The sequence below is a fragment of the Maylandia zebra genome, linkage group LG1 (assembly GCF_041146795.1).
Source record: "Maylandia zebra isolate NMK-2024a linkage group LG1, Mzebra_GT3a, whole genome shotgun sequence".
Taxonomy (NCBI): Eukaryota; Metazoa; Chordata; class Actinopteri; order Cichliformes; family Cichlidae; genus Maylandia; species Maylandia zebra.
Genome location: NC_135167.1, coordinates 33,452,921 through 33,466,869, shown reverse-complemented (window position 1 = coordinate 33,466,869; position 13,949 = coordinate 33,452,921). Strand labels below are relative to the sequence as shown.

The following is a 13,949-nucleotide window of genomic DNA, read 5'->3' as shown; positions in this document are numbered from 1 at the left end:
CTCTTCATGCATGTTGTCTTACTCCAAGCTGTATAGGCTCGAAAGCCTACTACCAATTAAGCATATTAGGTGATGTGCATCTCTGTAATGAGAAGGGGTGTGGTCTAATGACATCAACACCCTATATCAGGTGTGCATAATTATTAGGCAACGTCCTTTCCTTTGGCAAAATAGGTCAAAAGAAGGACTTGACAGGCTCAGAAAAGTCAAAAACAGTGAGATATCTTGCAGAGGGATGCAGCAGTCTCAAAATTGCAAAGCTTCTGAAGCGTGATCATCGAACAATCAAGCGTTTCATTCAAAATAGTCAACAGGGTCGCAAGAAGCGTGTGGAAAAACCAAGGCGCAAAATAACTGCCCATGAACTGAGAAAAGTCAAGCGTGCAGCTGCCAAGATGCCACTTGCCACCAGTTTGGCCATATTTCAGAGCTGCAACATCACTGGAGTGCCCAAAAGCACAAGGTGTGCAATACTCAGAGACATGGCCAAGGTAAGAAAGGCTGAAAGACGACCACCACTGAACAAGACACACAAGCTGAAACATCAAGACTGGGCCAAGAAATATCTCAAGACTGGTTTTTCTAAGGTTTTATGGACTGATGAAATGAGAGTGAGTCTTGATGGGCCAGATGGATGGGCCCGTGGCTGGATTGGTAAAGGGCAGAGAGCTCCAGTCCGACTCAGACGCCAGCAAAGTGGAGGTGGAGTACTGGTTTGGGCTGGTATCATCAAAGATGAGCTTGTGGGGCCTTTTCGGGTCGAGGATGGAGTCAAGCTCAACTCCCAGTCCTACTGCCAGTTTCTGGAAGACACCTTCTTCAAGCAGTGGTACAGGAAGAAGTCTGCATCCTTCAAGAAAAACATGATTTTCATGCAGGACAATGCTCCATCACACGCGTCCAAGTACTCCACAGCGTGGCTGGCAAGAAAGGGTATAAAAGAAGAAAAACTAATGACATGGCCACCTTGTTCACCTGATCTGAACCCCATTAAGAACCTGTGGTCCATCATCAAATGTGAGATTTACAAGGAGGGAAAACAGTACACCTCTCTGAACAGTGTCTGGGAGGCTGTGGTTGCTGCTGCACGCAATGTTGATGGTGAACAGATCAAAACACTGACAGAATCCATGGATGGCAGGCTTTTGAGTGTCCTTGCAAAGAAAGGTGGCTATATTGGTCGCTGATTTGTTTTTGTTTTGTTTTTGAATGTCAGAAATGTATATTTGTGAATGTGGAGATGTTATATTGGTTTCACTGGTAAAAATAAATAATTGAAATGGGTATATATTTGTTTTTTGTTAAGTTGCCTAATAATTATGCACAGTAATAGTCACCTGCACACACAGATATCCCCCTAAAATAGCTAAAACTAAAAACAAACTAAAAGCTACTTCCAAAAACATTCAGCTTTGATATTAATGAGTTTTTTGGGTTCACATGGTTGTTGTTCAATAATAAAATTATTCCTCAAAAATACAACTTGCCTAATAATTCTGCACTCCCTGTATTTGGCATGCAGACTAGGGGAAGCCAGGAATCGAACCACCAACCTTCTAATCAGTAGATGACCTGCTCTTCCGCCTGAGCGACAGCCAAAGATGGCAGCGAGGAATACATTTGTGCAAACACACTGCCATGTGAAATGAAAGTGAGACTTAAAAACAAAGATCTTCCTTATTCAGCGTCATCCAGATTGAAAAACCAAAATGAAAAAATGAAACAGAAAATCAAGCTAAGTAAAAAAATAAATAACATTTTAGAGTTCTATAAAAGTTCTACAAAGATCAACAAGCTCCCTAAGTGAATTAATTTGAGAAAATTCAAACAATATTCTGTACGACTATGTTGTACATATCATACCCCCTTAAAAGAAAGACTGCTGTCTGCAGTCATCAAATTTATCAAACAGTTATTATTGAAAAAAGCAGTAAAGTTGTTTTGATTGGCACAAATGCATGTCATTGGCATTCAGACGTGGTCGTATTCCTTGTACTAAAAAGAGCAGCCTGCATTCATATTTTCTGCCAGCGCGATACAATTGGCAGTAATTTCCCCAGCAAGTCCAGGGTTGTAACTGTAAAGACCAAGGCCATCAGTACCGGCACCCCGGGACTCACAAGTTACTGTAGCAGGACAATATGCATCGATAAAACATTGGCTCTGTATTGCCCTTTTAATGGTATGCAGAATGACTTTATGGCCCTCATACATTTTCTAACAGCCTTTTTATGTAACATTTTTACATCTCCATTACACTGCCGTCCTGGGGCCAGACAGTGCTGGCTGTGCTGAGTAAAATGGACCATAAAGTTTTCTCCAGGTACAGACAGGGAGCCAATGACACAGCGGCTGGAAAGGCAGATCAGTCGGATTCTTCTGCATTTCACTTTGCCGCCCAACCCCTTCTAGTCTCATTTAGAGTGCTATTAAATTGCTTTTTTAAAATGGGAAAATGTAAAATTTGTTACAAGAAAATGAAATCACCCATAGGTATGTTTCTACATCTTTAGTGTCTTTTAGCCATTTAGTGTTCTCTTGATGCTTATATTAGATTAAAAAAACTTAGTTTAAGAAAAAGAAAGACAAACATCACCAGAGGATTTTTATTATAGATGTTTTCAATTATTAATCAAAGTGTTAAAAAGGCTCTTTGTTATGCTCTTTGTTCTTCAGGCTCTTTGTTATGACACACACTATTGAGCTCTGGTGCGTCCCACTTCTATCAATGACACTTGAGATGCTTTTATATCTTGACTAGAACACATCTGTGTCTAACTGAAATAACTGGACATAAATAGGAAATGTAAATCCCTGTCAGTGAAGTTACAAAGTTTTTGTCAGTTTAAGTCAGTATGAACCAAGCCATATGTCGAGTGAATCATCTACTGAGATGATGAAGGACTGAATATTTTCGACAGCCACCAACAGACTTTCTAGACCTGTCCACCTACAGGGTGGGCCATTTATATGGATACACTGTAATAAAATGGGAATGGTTGGTGATATTAAAGTTCTGTTTGTGGCACATTAGTATATTGTTTTTCTTGTGACATTACCAATAAGTTTGATGTGTCACATGGCCCTCTTCCTATTGAACAAACAAAAGTTGTATCCAAGATGGCCGACTTCTAAATGGCCACTATGGTCACCACCCATCTTGAGGAGTTTGCCCCCTCACATATACTAATGTGCCACAAACAGGACTTTAATATCACCAACCATTCCCATTTTATTACGGTGTATCCATATAAATGGCCCACCAGGCAACCAAGAACCCACTGGTGACTTTGACTGAGAGCCAGAGTTCCTTTGTGAATGCGGGAGAATGTTAAAGAAGGACAGTGTGGCGACAATTCCCAACACCTGGAATGGAGCAATCCAGACACTGATCAACATCCAATCAATAGCATCCCTTCAACCAAACATGATGATGATGGTGGTGGAAGCACCATGCTCTTGCGAGGCTTTGCTGCGATGGGTAATAAGATAAGTTAAAGAGATGCAGATGTAGACCATGGACGGTATAATAGGTGAGCTTATCTAACAAGACATCAACCACTGATTTCTAAAGTCTCGAACTCAAGCCTCAAGATTAGCATTTTCACCATCACCATTCTGGTTTCAACAAACTGGAGCTTGTCTGACTGTGAAACCCATTAGCTAATGACTTGTGACTGACAAGTCCTAATTTTTTAACAGAGTTTCACCATGATCTATAAAAAAGAAGTCATTCTTTATTAAATAGAACCCGAAACAAGTGACTGAGCCATGAAGCTAGCAGGAAATTCTTTACAGAGATCAAGACAGATACTGTAGCAATTTTTCCATAGACTTTCCCATAGAAGTCTTTATAACTGCAGCTTTACCATCCGGTGTCCTTTAGAGAGAATACAGGTTCAAGGCACTTTTGCATTATCCTCACTTTTCAAACCTGCTTTATATCATCCATGGTCCAGACCTGCTCTCAGTAGAGAATGCCCCCCACCCAGTTTGGTTGACTGTCAGCAAGACTTGTTGTCAAAAGTGCTTAACAAGTTACTAATTTTAGGCCAGACATATTTATATAAATCAGATATTAAATTTTAATTTAGAAAAAATAAACAACGTGCTTTAAAAGCCTGCTTGGTGTTCATGTTATTGTTTTGCAAATTGATGAGAGAGAGTGGGAGACATATGAAAAGGAGAAAGTCAGAAAATGCATTGTTTGTAAGGCTGTGCCTTGGTACGGCGACTTCAGGGTGTTCCCATTTGTCAAAGACAATGACGGATCATTTACACAAAAGTAAAAATCTGCCTCAGGAAAGTGCTCAAACTGTGTTTGTTCACAGTAATATTTCATGTTTATAGACCCATTATTTCATTTTTATATAAATCACAGTGAGTTTGAAGCCCTTTGTTTTACTGAGGGACACCTTTATTGTGTATTGGGTATTGTATTTTACTACCCAGAATATACAGAGATGATAAGCTACGTACATTATTTAAGCCAGTTTGCACCCCGATGTGTGTGACGTTTGTTGTTTAGGATGGGCAGACGTACTGCAGGCGGAGACCTTGTGACTGTGGAGACCCAGAAGAGGATCTGTTCTGCTGTCCTGGATGTGACAACAGGCCCAGCAGCCAGTGTCTGGATCAGAGCGGACGCACACTTTACCGCAGCGGAGCATCTTGGCTGTACGGCTGCCAGCAGTGCCGCTGCATGGTTTGTGTACACACACACACACACACACACACACACACACACACATTCACACAGAAGCTATTGTCCATTTTAAATAAAAGCAGGCAAGAGCTTTGTTGGAAGACACAGATCACATCAAAAAGACAAAACCCTCCTCTCCAACATGAAGCTCAGAGCAGGGCTTTAATTCATACCCCTCCCTGATCTGCTGGTTAACTGTGTGTGTATGAGGGCTGAGAAAATTACCACCTCTCTAATTAGAGATGTGGCAACAGACCAGCGTGAGATCTGTAACTGAATTCTCTCTCTGTCTCACACACAAACACACACTAAAAAAAGAAAAGAAAAGAAAATTCACACACGCTATAGCAATTCTGGTGCTTTTTTTCATCACTGCCTGTGTCTCTGCAGGAAGGGGAGGTCGACTGCTGGCCTCTAGTTTGCCCCACGTTGATGTGCGAGTACACGGCAGTGGCAGAGGGCGAATGTTGCCCACGCTGCGTCACAGACCCCTGCCTGGCTGACAACCTGTCGTATGACATTCGGCAGACATGCAAGGACCCCGCAGGCATCGCCCGCCTCAGCGGAGACACATGGCATATGCCCAAATCACCCTGCACCACTTGCAAGTGCAAGGTAGGTCAATGCAGCATGAACAAACTAATTGTGTAGGCTCCTGAACTCTCTGCCCCCCTCTCACGGACAATAACCATATCCAACTTCTTAATAGCAATGAACTGGTCTGCATTGGTGCATCATATCTTTATTCTCTTCCCCCTCCTGCCCCCCCCCCCCCCTCTTTCTTAAATAGATAACTATCATATCTGATAACATATCTCACAGTACAATAATATTGAATGGGTTGCATTGTTGTATTTTGTCATGTTTCTCAGGTCTTTGTCTGAATTTCTACGAACATTATTGCTAAGGATTGTCTTATTGCATTGGAGTCACACTGGGTTAAATATGTACACTTGGGTTTTAAGGGGTATTTATTATTTTCTTCTTCTTTTTGGGTTGTATGGAAGCCCCAAACGCAATTTCATTGTTCTTGACAATGACAATAAATAAATAAATACTAATACTAATACATATTTTTGAGCTTCAAATTGCCGGTTTGTAAAGAGACTATTTTAATTTATTTCAACCTGTCAACATTGCTATTATTAAGGCTATTGAGGGTTGATGGGGACTGCTAACTTTCTATGGCAGAGTTCCACAAAAACAGTGTACATCAGGGCAAGAAGCCCAAGCACGGTGTTGCTGTCTAGGAAAAGATCTGACATAAATCATTGTTTTCACATCTGACTGAGAGAAAACACAGAAATGAACCAATTTCCAACTCCAAGACCAACAGTCAGCTCTCTGTGTTGTAATAAAAAGCCATTACAATGAGTAAAAAAGTAACTAACCAGAGGGGTTGTTCTGATTGGCAGGGTTAGGGGCGGCTCTGCAAGGCACAAACGTATGCCAGCTGGACACAACATAAACCAGTGGGATCGTAGCAGAGCCGCCATAATGGCAAACATGCTAGGCTAAAGTATACAGGAGATCGCTAACTTGAAAACACTTTCCCCAAACCTCTGTTTGATATTCTTCCAGGGTCTGCAAATGGGATAAGACTTGTGGGTTTTAGATGTAAAAATGTCAGATGTTCCAAAAGATCACAATTTTATCAGTAATGACAGCCATTACTGGCTATTAGCAGAAAATCTTTGAGACTGAAAATGTGGCATAATCAATTTAGCTAATGTGTGCTAGAGGGCACACAGTGTCTATTTATATGTGTTCTAAGATGAATGCATAAAAGAAAAATGACTGTCAGAGATGATGTAAGGAGCATTTTTACCTTAAAAGAAGTGAACATGCAGATGACTGTGGCAGGAACGTGTCAGATCCACTCATTAGGTGAAGATAGGCTGCTGCCCCCTCACTTTAGCTTTTTTGGTTTTGCTTGTTTTCTTTGCAGTCAGAATACATAAAAGAGCAAAATGAGCACATCAAATACATAGACCTAAATCTACATTGTACTTTTCCATAGTTGTTACATAAACTGAATCAGTAGACTAGATACATATTTGCAGCAGTCTTTGCGTTGATGTGATTTTTGGACGTGGCCACATCGTGCCTGTGCTTTCTTGAATCACCAACCTAGTGTCACTCTACATCTCCGGGACACAATCTGAGACAATGTGCCACTGTTGGAGACGGTTTTTACGTCTGACCAGACAGGACCTTGTGTTCTTCACGGCCATAAATACAGAGGGCCCGTTACCCTTGATACATATTTTTGAGATATTAACCTTTTCATAGCGACTGTTCACTCCAGATCACAGTCCGTATGACAGTGAGAGCTGCTGACTATCGAGCGGAACTGGAAACTTCTTTTGGGAACGATATATTGTGCTTCAGTTTCTCAGATGTGCCACTGCTTACCACCACAAATTCATAATCCCTATGCACTAGAGTGAAAGCATAAATCTCATGATATCAGTCTGATATCTCAAATGTATATGGGATAATGCTGACACTGTATAACTAGGTACCACTGTAATGACACTAGAGACATGAGGTTAACCACCCCAAATCCTTCTGTAAGTCAGGTGGATAAAAGTGATTTAGGCTGTGAAGTGAGTTATTAGCTTTACCATGCACAGTGTGGAACTGTATATTACATTTCACCTTATTTAATGCTCTCTCTTCTTTCCTATCTTGTCATGCCTTTCTGTTCAGAATGGAAGTGTTTGCTGCTCGGTGGATCTCGACTGCCTTCAGAACAACTAAAGCCCTCCCTCCTCCTCCTCCACGTGCCGTCCTCTTCTTCTCCTTTCACTATGGGACTGCCACATCCTCTCAACCATCTGACGACCCTTCCCCTCAGACAGACGGACAGACTCTCGCATGCACATGTGCATGCCAGTGTGTGCACAAAAAAAGAAAATTTGCAAACACACACTGGACAGACTGGGGTGTCGCGGCTGTGCTTTTATGCTGTACCTCTGTCGACAAACAGCGACTGAGTGTGCGTGCGTGACTCAGGAGGAGACAGAGGCCCGAGTTGCTCTCACCACAGTCGCTGTGTTGTGTTTGTGTCTCTGTGTTCAATTCCATCCTTTCACGAAACGTCTTGAAACCTTTTTAAATGTCTCAAACCCGAAACCAGAGACAAACAGCCAGACGGATGCTGAGGGGCTCCGTCTGTCTACATTTGCTCAAACACGGGCTCTTTAATGCTTGGTCGCCTACAGGAAACTAAACATCCATTACTTTGGTAACCAAAAGGAATGCATCCACTTTACTGTGTTTTGTGTTACTGAATCAGGAGGTAGTTCAGTGTCATATTACAATGTTATGATGAAATGGGGTCAGTTTTCATTTCAGTACCAGAGTTTTTGTGAGTAGCGTTTTTTTGTTTCTGTCACTGATATTGTCCATATTGTGCTAAAAACTTAGCAATAGCTTTTGGATGTCCTGATTTGTGTGAAATCCAAATGAATTTACAACATGTTGACCTCACGTCCTGGTGTCAGCATGATTTCCATCACTGATATTTCCCAAATAGTTGTGGACTACATTCTTCTTTGACATTACAAAAGTCACATCTTGAACACATCGTAATATACAAACTTCCATCTTTACATTTTTTGAGTGGTTCTCTGGCAAAACAGGTAGAAGTATAAACCATGTCAGTGGTGCACATTAGCTTTGCATACATCGTTAATGTTTCATCAAAACATCTAGCTGGCCCTGGACCCAGAAACTGAAATCTGCAATATTTGAGAGTCTAGAGCAGACTGATAATTTGACAATCTAGAAACCTGTCAGCTAATCAGGTGACGTAGATTTGGGGCGTAACACCCAACAGATAAAACTTCCTGTGCCTATTTGCCAGACATCATTTATGAATACTTAAAATACGTCAAAAAAATCAATAAATAAATTTTCAGATGATAGCCAGTAATTCTGATTCTTAACTCAGATGCAAGTACAACCTACTACAAGCTGAAGCCAGAAAAACTGTCCCTTGCCTACGGACTCTGATAGGCAGGTATCTGTTTACAGAGATTATGTATTAATTTATTATTCTCTGACACCATCAGTCCCATTTTAAAGGATTTTCCAGAAATAGCCATGACATGCAGTGTACCACAATAACGTTGACTCGCTTTTGAGCGTGGCTGCTTGGAACAGGTATTTATTACTGCTGGTAGATGTAGCTGGAAAACAGTCCTGCTTTCAGTCATCAAACCCTATAAATGCCACATCTATATTAAACCGCATCCCTGAGGCTCTGAACTGGGACAGACAACATGTCTGTCCTTCTGAGCCACTTCAGTTTTCTAACACTCCCTCAACCACAGCATCTCGTCTTCAAATGAGGATGACTGCCAGATGCCTACACTTAACAACAGCAGTCAGGGTATGAAAAGCATCTGAAAGGTGTGTGGCGATGCACAGTGGATTCCTGCAGGCCAGAATGAGTGCCAGCCATAGTCATTGATTAAATCTGAGCTCGTGGAGGGTTGGACTTCTGCGGCGTCTCTCCGGGCTCCTCGGCTCTGCACCATATGGCACACCCAGGGTGGCAGGGACACAAAAAGTGAGCGCTGGAGAGGGATGCGGATAATTAAAGCATTGTCACGCAGCCCTGGATTTGATTATGCCAGAAGGTCACCAAGTGTTGAATCTGTTTACAGACAGCCAGGATTATTAAGGCAGGAGAGTCTTTACTGCTACAGTTCACACGTTCATAGTTACGCGGATGCTCTTGTCTCCTGTTCCCCTACCCTGTCCCTCAGCCCTCATCCACATTTGTCTGCACTGTCCTTAAGCTTTTCTCAAGAGTGTTAATGTTGACCCTCGAGTGTCACTGCCATCAGCCTATGTCGGTCAGTATCCCCCCATTTTAAATAAAAGCAGGCAAGAGCTTTGTTGGCCCCCCCCGAGGAAATTTTCAACACTATTTTCTTTTCTTTTTTCTTTAAATGAGTACTAAAAGCAAATTAGGTTTCAAGGCCACGACTTATGCTGCAGTTATATAACATGATTGTTATATAACTGCAGAAATCTGATGTGAAATGTTCACCCTCTGATCAAATAAGCAAAAAAAATTGTTATTAGGTAATCCTTTGTTGCGCATCAACTTACCACTCAGTTAATTTTTGGCAGCTGTAATAATAACTGGGGTTTCCTTTCAAAGTTTCGACAGTTAGGGCCTTCTCTCTCTCGATTTCTCCTTCGTGTTTGAATCTTCTGCACTCAGTCAGTGCAGATATCAGGACTCATTTTCCTCCTTCAGAAGAATCCATTCGTCGTGTCAGGATGAAAAACAGCTTTCAGGTTGAGATAATCCTTCACAGTGGAAATGAAACTTTCATTTTTTTTTAATTGTGAAGACATGGAAATCAGTTGGTGAGCTGCAAAAAAGCCTAGTCCAAAATACATAACTTTTACTGCAGTTGTCTTATCAAGACAATAATCCATCGTCATGAGTAATCCGCTTGCTGTACCATATTTCTGTCATAGCGGCAAACAAGATGGTATCGAGGAGCAGGTTGTAAACAGGTCTGAGACTGAGATGAACAAAATCCAATGAGGCTAAAGGGCACCAAGGCAAGAAATTGGAGAGGTACATAGTCTATAATAATGAAATTGGCTCCTGTACCCAAAGAAAACAGCCTTGTCATTTTCATTTGTACAACTTTAGGATAAGAGCAAATGACTGCAAGTGCTGCAAATGCAAGAGATCCTGGAAAAGGCTTCATTGCAATCCATAGGATCTTCTCTAGGCAAGTTTAAAAAAAAAAAAAAGTATTTTTCTGTAGAAATCCTAGACTATAAAGAATACCAGAGGGATTCAGTTTTATTTATATTGCTCCAAGTCACAACAAGGCACTTTATACTATAAGATAAAGATCCTACAATAATGCAGAGGAACCTCAACAATCAGGTGACCCCCAATGAGCAAACACTTGGCAACAGTGGGAAGGAAAAACACCCATAACAGCAATAAACCTCGAGAAGAACCAGGCTCAGGGAGAGGCAGCCATCTGCCCTGACCCCCAGAAGTCTAAACCTACTGCAGCATAACTAAGGGATGGTTCAGGGTCTAGGTCATTAGTTTTGTTGGTGAGTTCTTCCACCTTTGCCATCTTGGCTTTCTTTAAACTATCAGTGAGGAGTGGATCTGCCTGTAATCGAAAGATACTATACAATAAGTTCATATGGAATCTTTTCAGTGACAAGGTATTGTACCAAAACCCAGCAATTAAAACCATGAACTCATCAATAAAATGTTCACTGAGCTGAAGGCTGTTTTCAAAGAGACTTCTGTACAACCATCAGGCGTGTTGCAACAAGATGACCCACCCCTTGTTTGCCATTAAAAAAAGAATGCAGAAGCTGCAACCCATTTGCATAGCAATAGGACAACTCATGGTAAAATTGGGACATGTTACAATTGTTATAGTCTGCACTGGCTTTAATATATATATATCAAAAAAACATTTTATGTAATTTAACTGGTATTTAAAACAGTTTTAGGTATGACCTCGCTTTTTGGAGTTGAGAGCAATTATTACAGCATGTCCTCCTTAGCCACGATGTCCTTGTATCACCTCTCCTTACACTCTAAACACTCTAATACCGAAATTGTCAACTGTGGACAAAGTACACATACAGAAGGGGAAAAAAAGATGATGTAAATGTTTTCTGTACCCATCAAAAGCAAAAAAAAATCAAAGGAAACAAAAGCAGATAATTGTACAAAGTTTCAGATTGCTCTGTTGACTGATTTGATATGAACTACGTCTACTAAAAACCACTGTTTGCAAACTGTGTGTAAGTGCTTTTACATACTGACAATGTGATACAACTCTGCAGTTTTTTAAAAATTCCCATTGTGTTCATGAAAAATGTATTCATTTTAGTGGACTACGTTTCTTATCTCGTGGGATAGGCTCTGTTTTGCTTGTAAATACTGTGTAAAGGGGAAGGTCACTGTAAAGAAAGTAAGACTATGAGGATAATTTTCACTACCACAGCTTCTTTGGAACTGAGCGTTGCAAGCTGAATATGAGAGAAGCAACATTTCTATTGTTTTTACTATTTATTTTTCTATTCTTGCTCTAACCTGTTTAGTATTGTATCCGTCATAGATTCATGTCTTTTCACTGTTTTAGGATAACACAGTTTTGATTAGCCTGTGTGTATATATTCTGATCTCTAATCGGTGTCCCTTACTAAGAGTCGGCAGAGGTGGAAATCAGACTCGGAAATCAGAACCTGCATAGATAAGCGTCTTTTCTAAGCGCCAGGACAGGCTGCTCACTGCATTCATGAGCTTTTTTTTTTCTCCAACATGTTTGTATGATCTGAAGTGAAACATGACTTCATGGAAATCAGACAACATAGAACCATGTACACATGTAAAGAAAATCGAAAATCTTGAAAATGTTCTTGTTTCAGTTTCTGCTAAAAAAAAAAGAAAGAAAGAAGGAAGGAAGGAATTGGGGGGGGGGGCATTGTGTTTTATCCTTTTATGTCTGACTTTTTAAAAAAAATAACACAAGTTTAGGACTTTCGAGCTCCTGATGTGCCACTTCATGTTTTATAGTGGACTATGGCAGAGGAATCCCCTGGTCTGTTCACTGCTTACTCTTCAGATCAGAGTGGCCAACCTAACTGTACTCAAAGGGTTAAGTGTCATTTGAAGACTGTGTTGTGATAAGAATTTGCTGTAAAAGAAAAAAAAATTCAGTTCGGTTAATAAACATTTTAGTTGTTTACATTATTACTTCTGTGTATTTGCCTTTAAAGTGTGATGACGGCCGATCGTTCCAATCTCAGGTAGATGAGCCAAAGTTTTTAAAAAATAAATATATATTTCATATTTGGGGCAATCGCGACAGATGGCCAAACAGCTCACCTGCCACGTCATTCACCGGCGCCATAAATGAAAGCAAGATTTCAGAGCTTTCAATAATGAAAGCAAACCCAGCATCAGGATACAGTCCTGTTAAAGTCTTTCATGTTTCTACTTTTATCAGCACTGCTGTTTTCTATTTCCTTCAGGAAAGGTATGAAAGGCTGCGTGGCAGTAAAGATAAGTACATCCTTTTGATGCTTTAATGGAGCACTGCTGTGCCACTAGGAGCCGGTACAGCGATGCTTTTGAAGCAACGCTGTGGGGGAAAAAAAGTCTTAAAGTTGAACAACGTACCTAATGTTTTATATTTTTGCTACAACACCACAATCAACAGGCACAAGGTGTACAAAGTGTACAAAATTCACAAAGTCCCTAAAAGGCAACTATTCCCCAAACACATTTCTTTCAACATAAAATACGGTTTTCTGCCAAGATTTTGGTTACTCTGCCAGTTTTAGAAAGAACCTGATTATTATCCTTCTTTTAAAGCCACCTTTGCTTCAATCTTAACATTCGAGGATTTGCCACCTTATGCTGTTTTTACAGAGCCCTAAACTTAGACATCATCCAACAGAGGTGCTTAGGAGAATATTAATGTCTGATTTGGTTCTGTAACCTGCCAATTCCCAACTGCAAAGTCCAGGTGTCGCTGAAATTCACTTTGTGGACACAGAGCTGGTAACTGTCTAGTGCATTCACTTCTAGCAACAGGATGTTTTGTGGGCAATCCATCTTGTACACTTTCAAAACACCATTACATGAATGGGAACACCACTGAAAAATTCCATTTCTTTCTGTGTCAACTTTACAACAGAGTGTCGATTATGTGTTTCTATAGCATGGCTGAAAATTCCATTCTCCTGTGTGTGTACAAAGGAAATATTTCTGACAGTATTTTCCATCCAGTTTCTTCCATTTATCCAATTGAGAAATTAAGACAGATGCTTCTCTCAGATCCTGTGTCTCTAACATCCAGGTCCTTTGCTGGGGGGTTTTCCTGTGTCTTTTTTATGCTTGGATGGTTCATAGGTCAGTGTTAAGTGGCTTAAGAAATAAAAAAAATGGTATCCCCAGTAATGGTTGAGTACAAAGATTGCACTGAAAATGAGTGAAAAAGCAGTTAATGTCCAAAGAGAACATTTGAAAGACTTTCAGAGAGCCTAAAGAAGTGTTACTCAGGACTGGTTCAAAAAGTTACAAGAAATTCTGGCTCTTTGGAAGCAAAATATATTGAACACTTCCATATTTGGCATGTGGGAGGAGGCCGAAACCCAGAGAGAACTCAAACAGACACGGGGAGAATACGCAAACTGCACATAAAAAGCCAGCTGGCTGGTG

At 40.7% G+C, this 13,949-nt stretch overlaps 1 protein-coding gene across 1 annotated transcript in view; it reads left to right on the top strand.

Annotated features, from left to right (window-relative positions):
* The window catches only part of LOC101466791 (protein kinase C-binding protein NELL1), a 305,527-nt gene extending 293,051 nt beyond the window's left edge, over positions 1-12,476 (top strand). Inside the window, exons 18-20 of the mRNA XM_004571054.3 lie at positions 4,529-4,705; positions 5,096-5,320; positions 7,418-12,476. Of these exons, the coding sequence (XP_004571111.1) occupies positions 4,529-4,705; positions 5,096-5,320; positions 7,418-7,468 (453 nt within the window). The 3' untranslated portion in view covers positions 7,469-12,476. The remainder of the gene's footprint in view (positions 1-4,528; positions 4,706-5,095; positions 5,321-7,417) is intronic.
* The last annotated feature ends 1,473 nt before the right edge of the window (positions 12,477-13,949 follow it).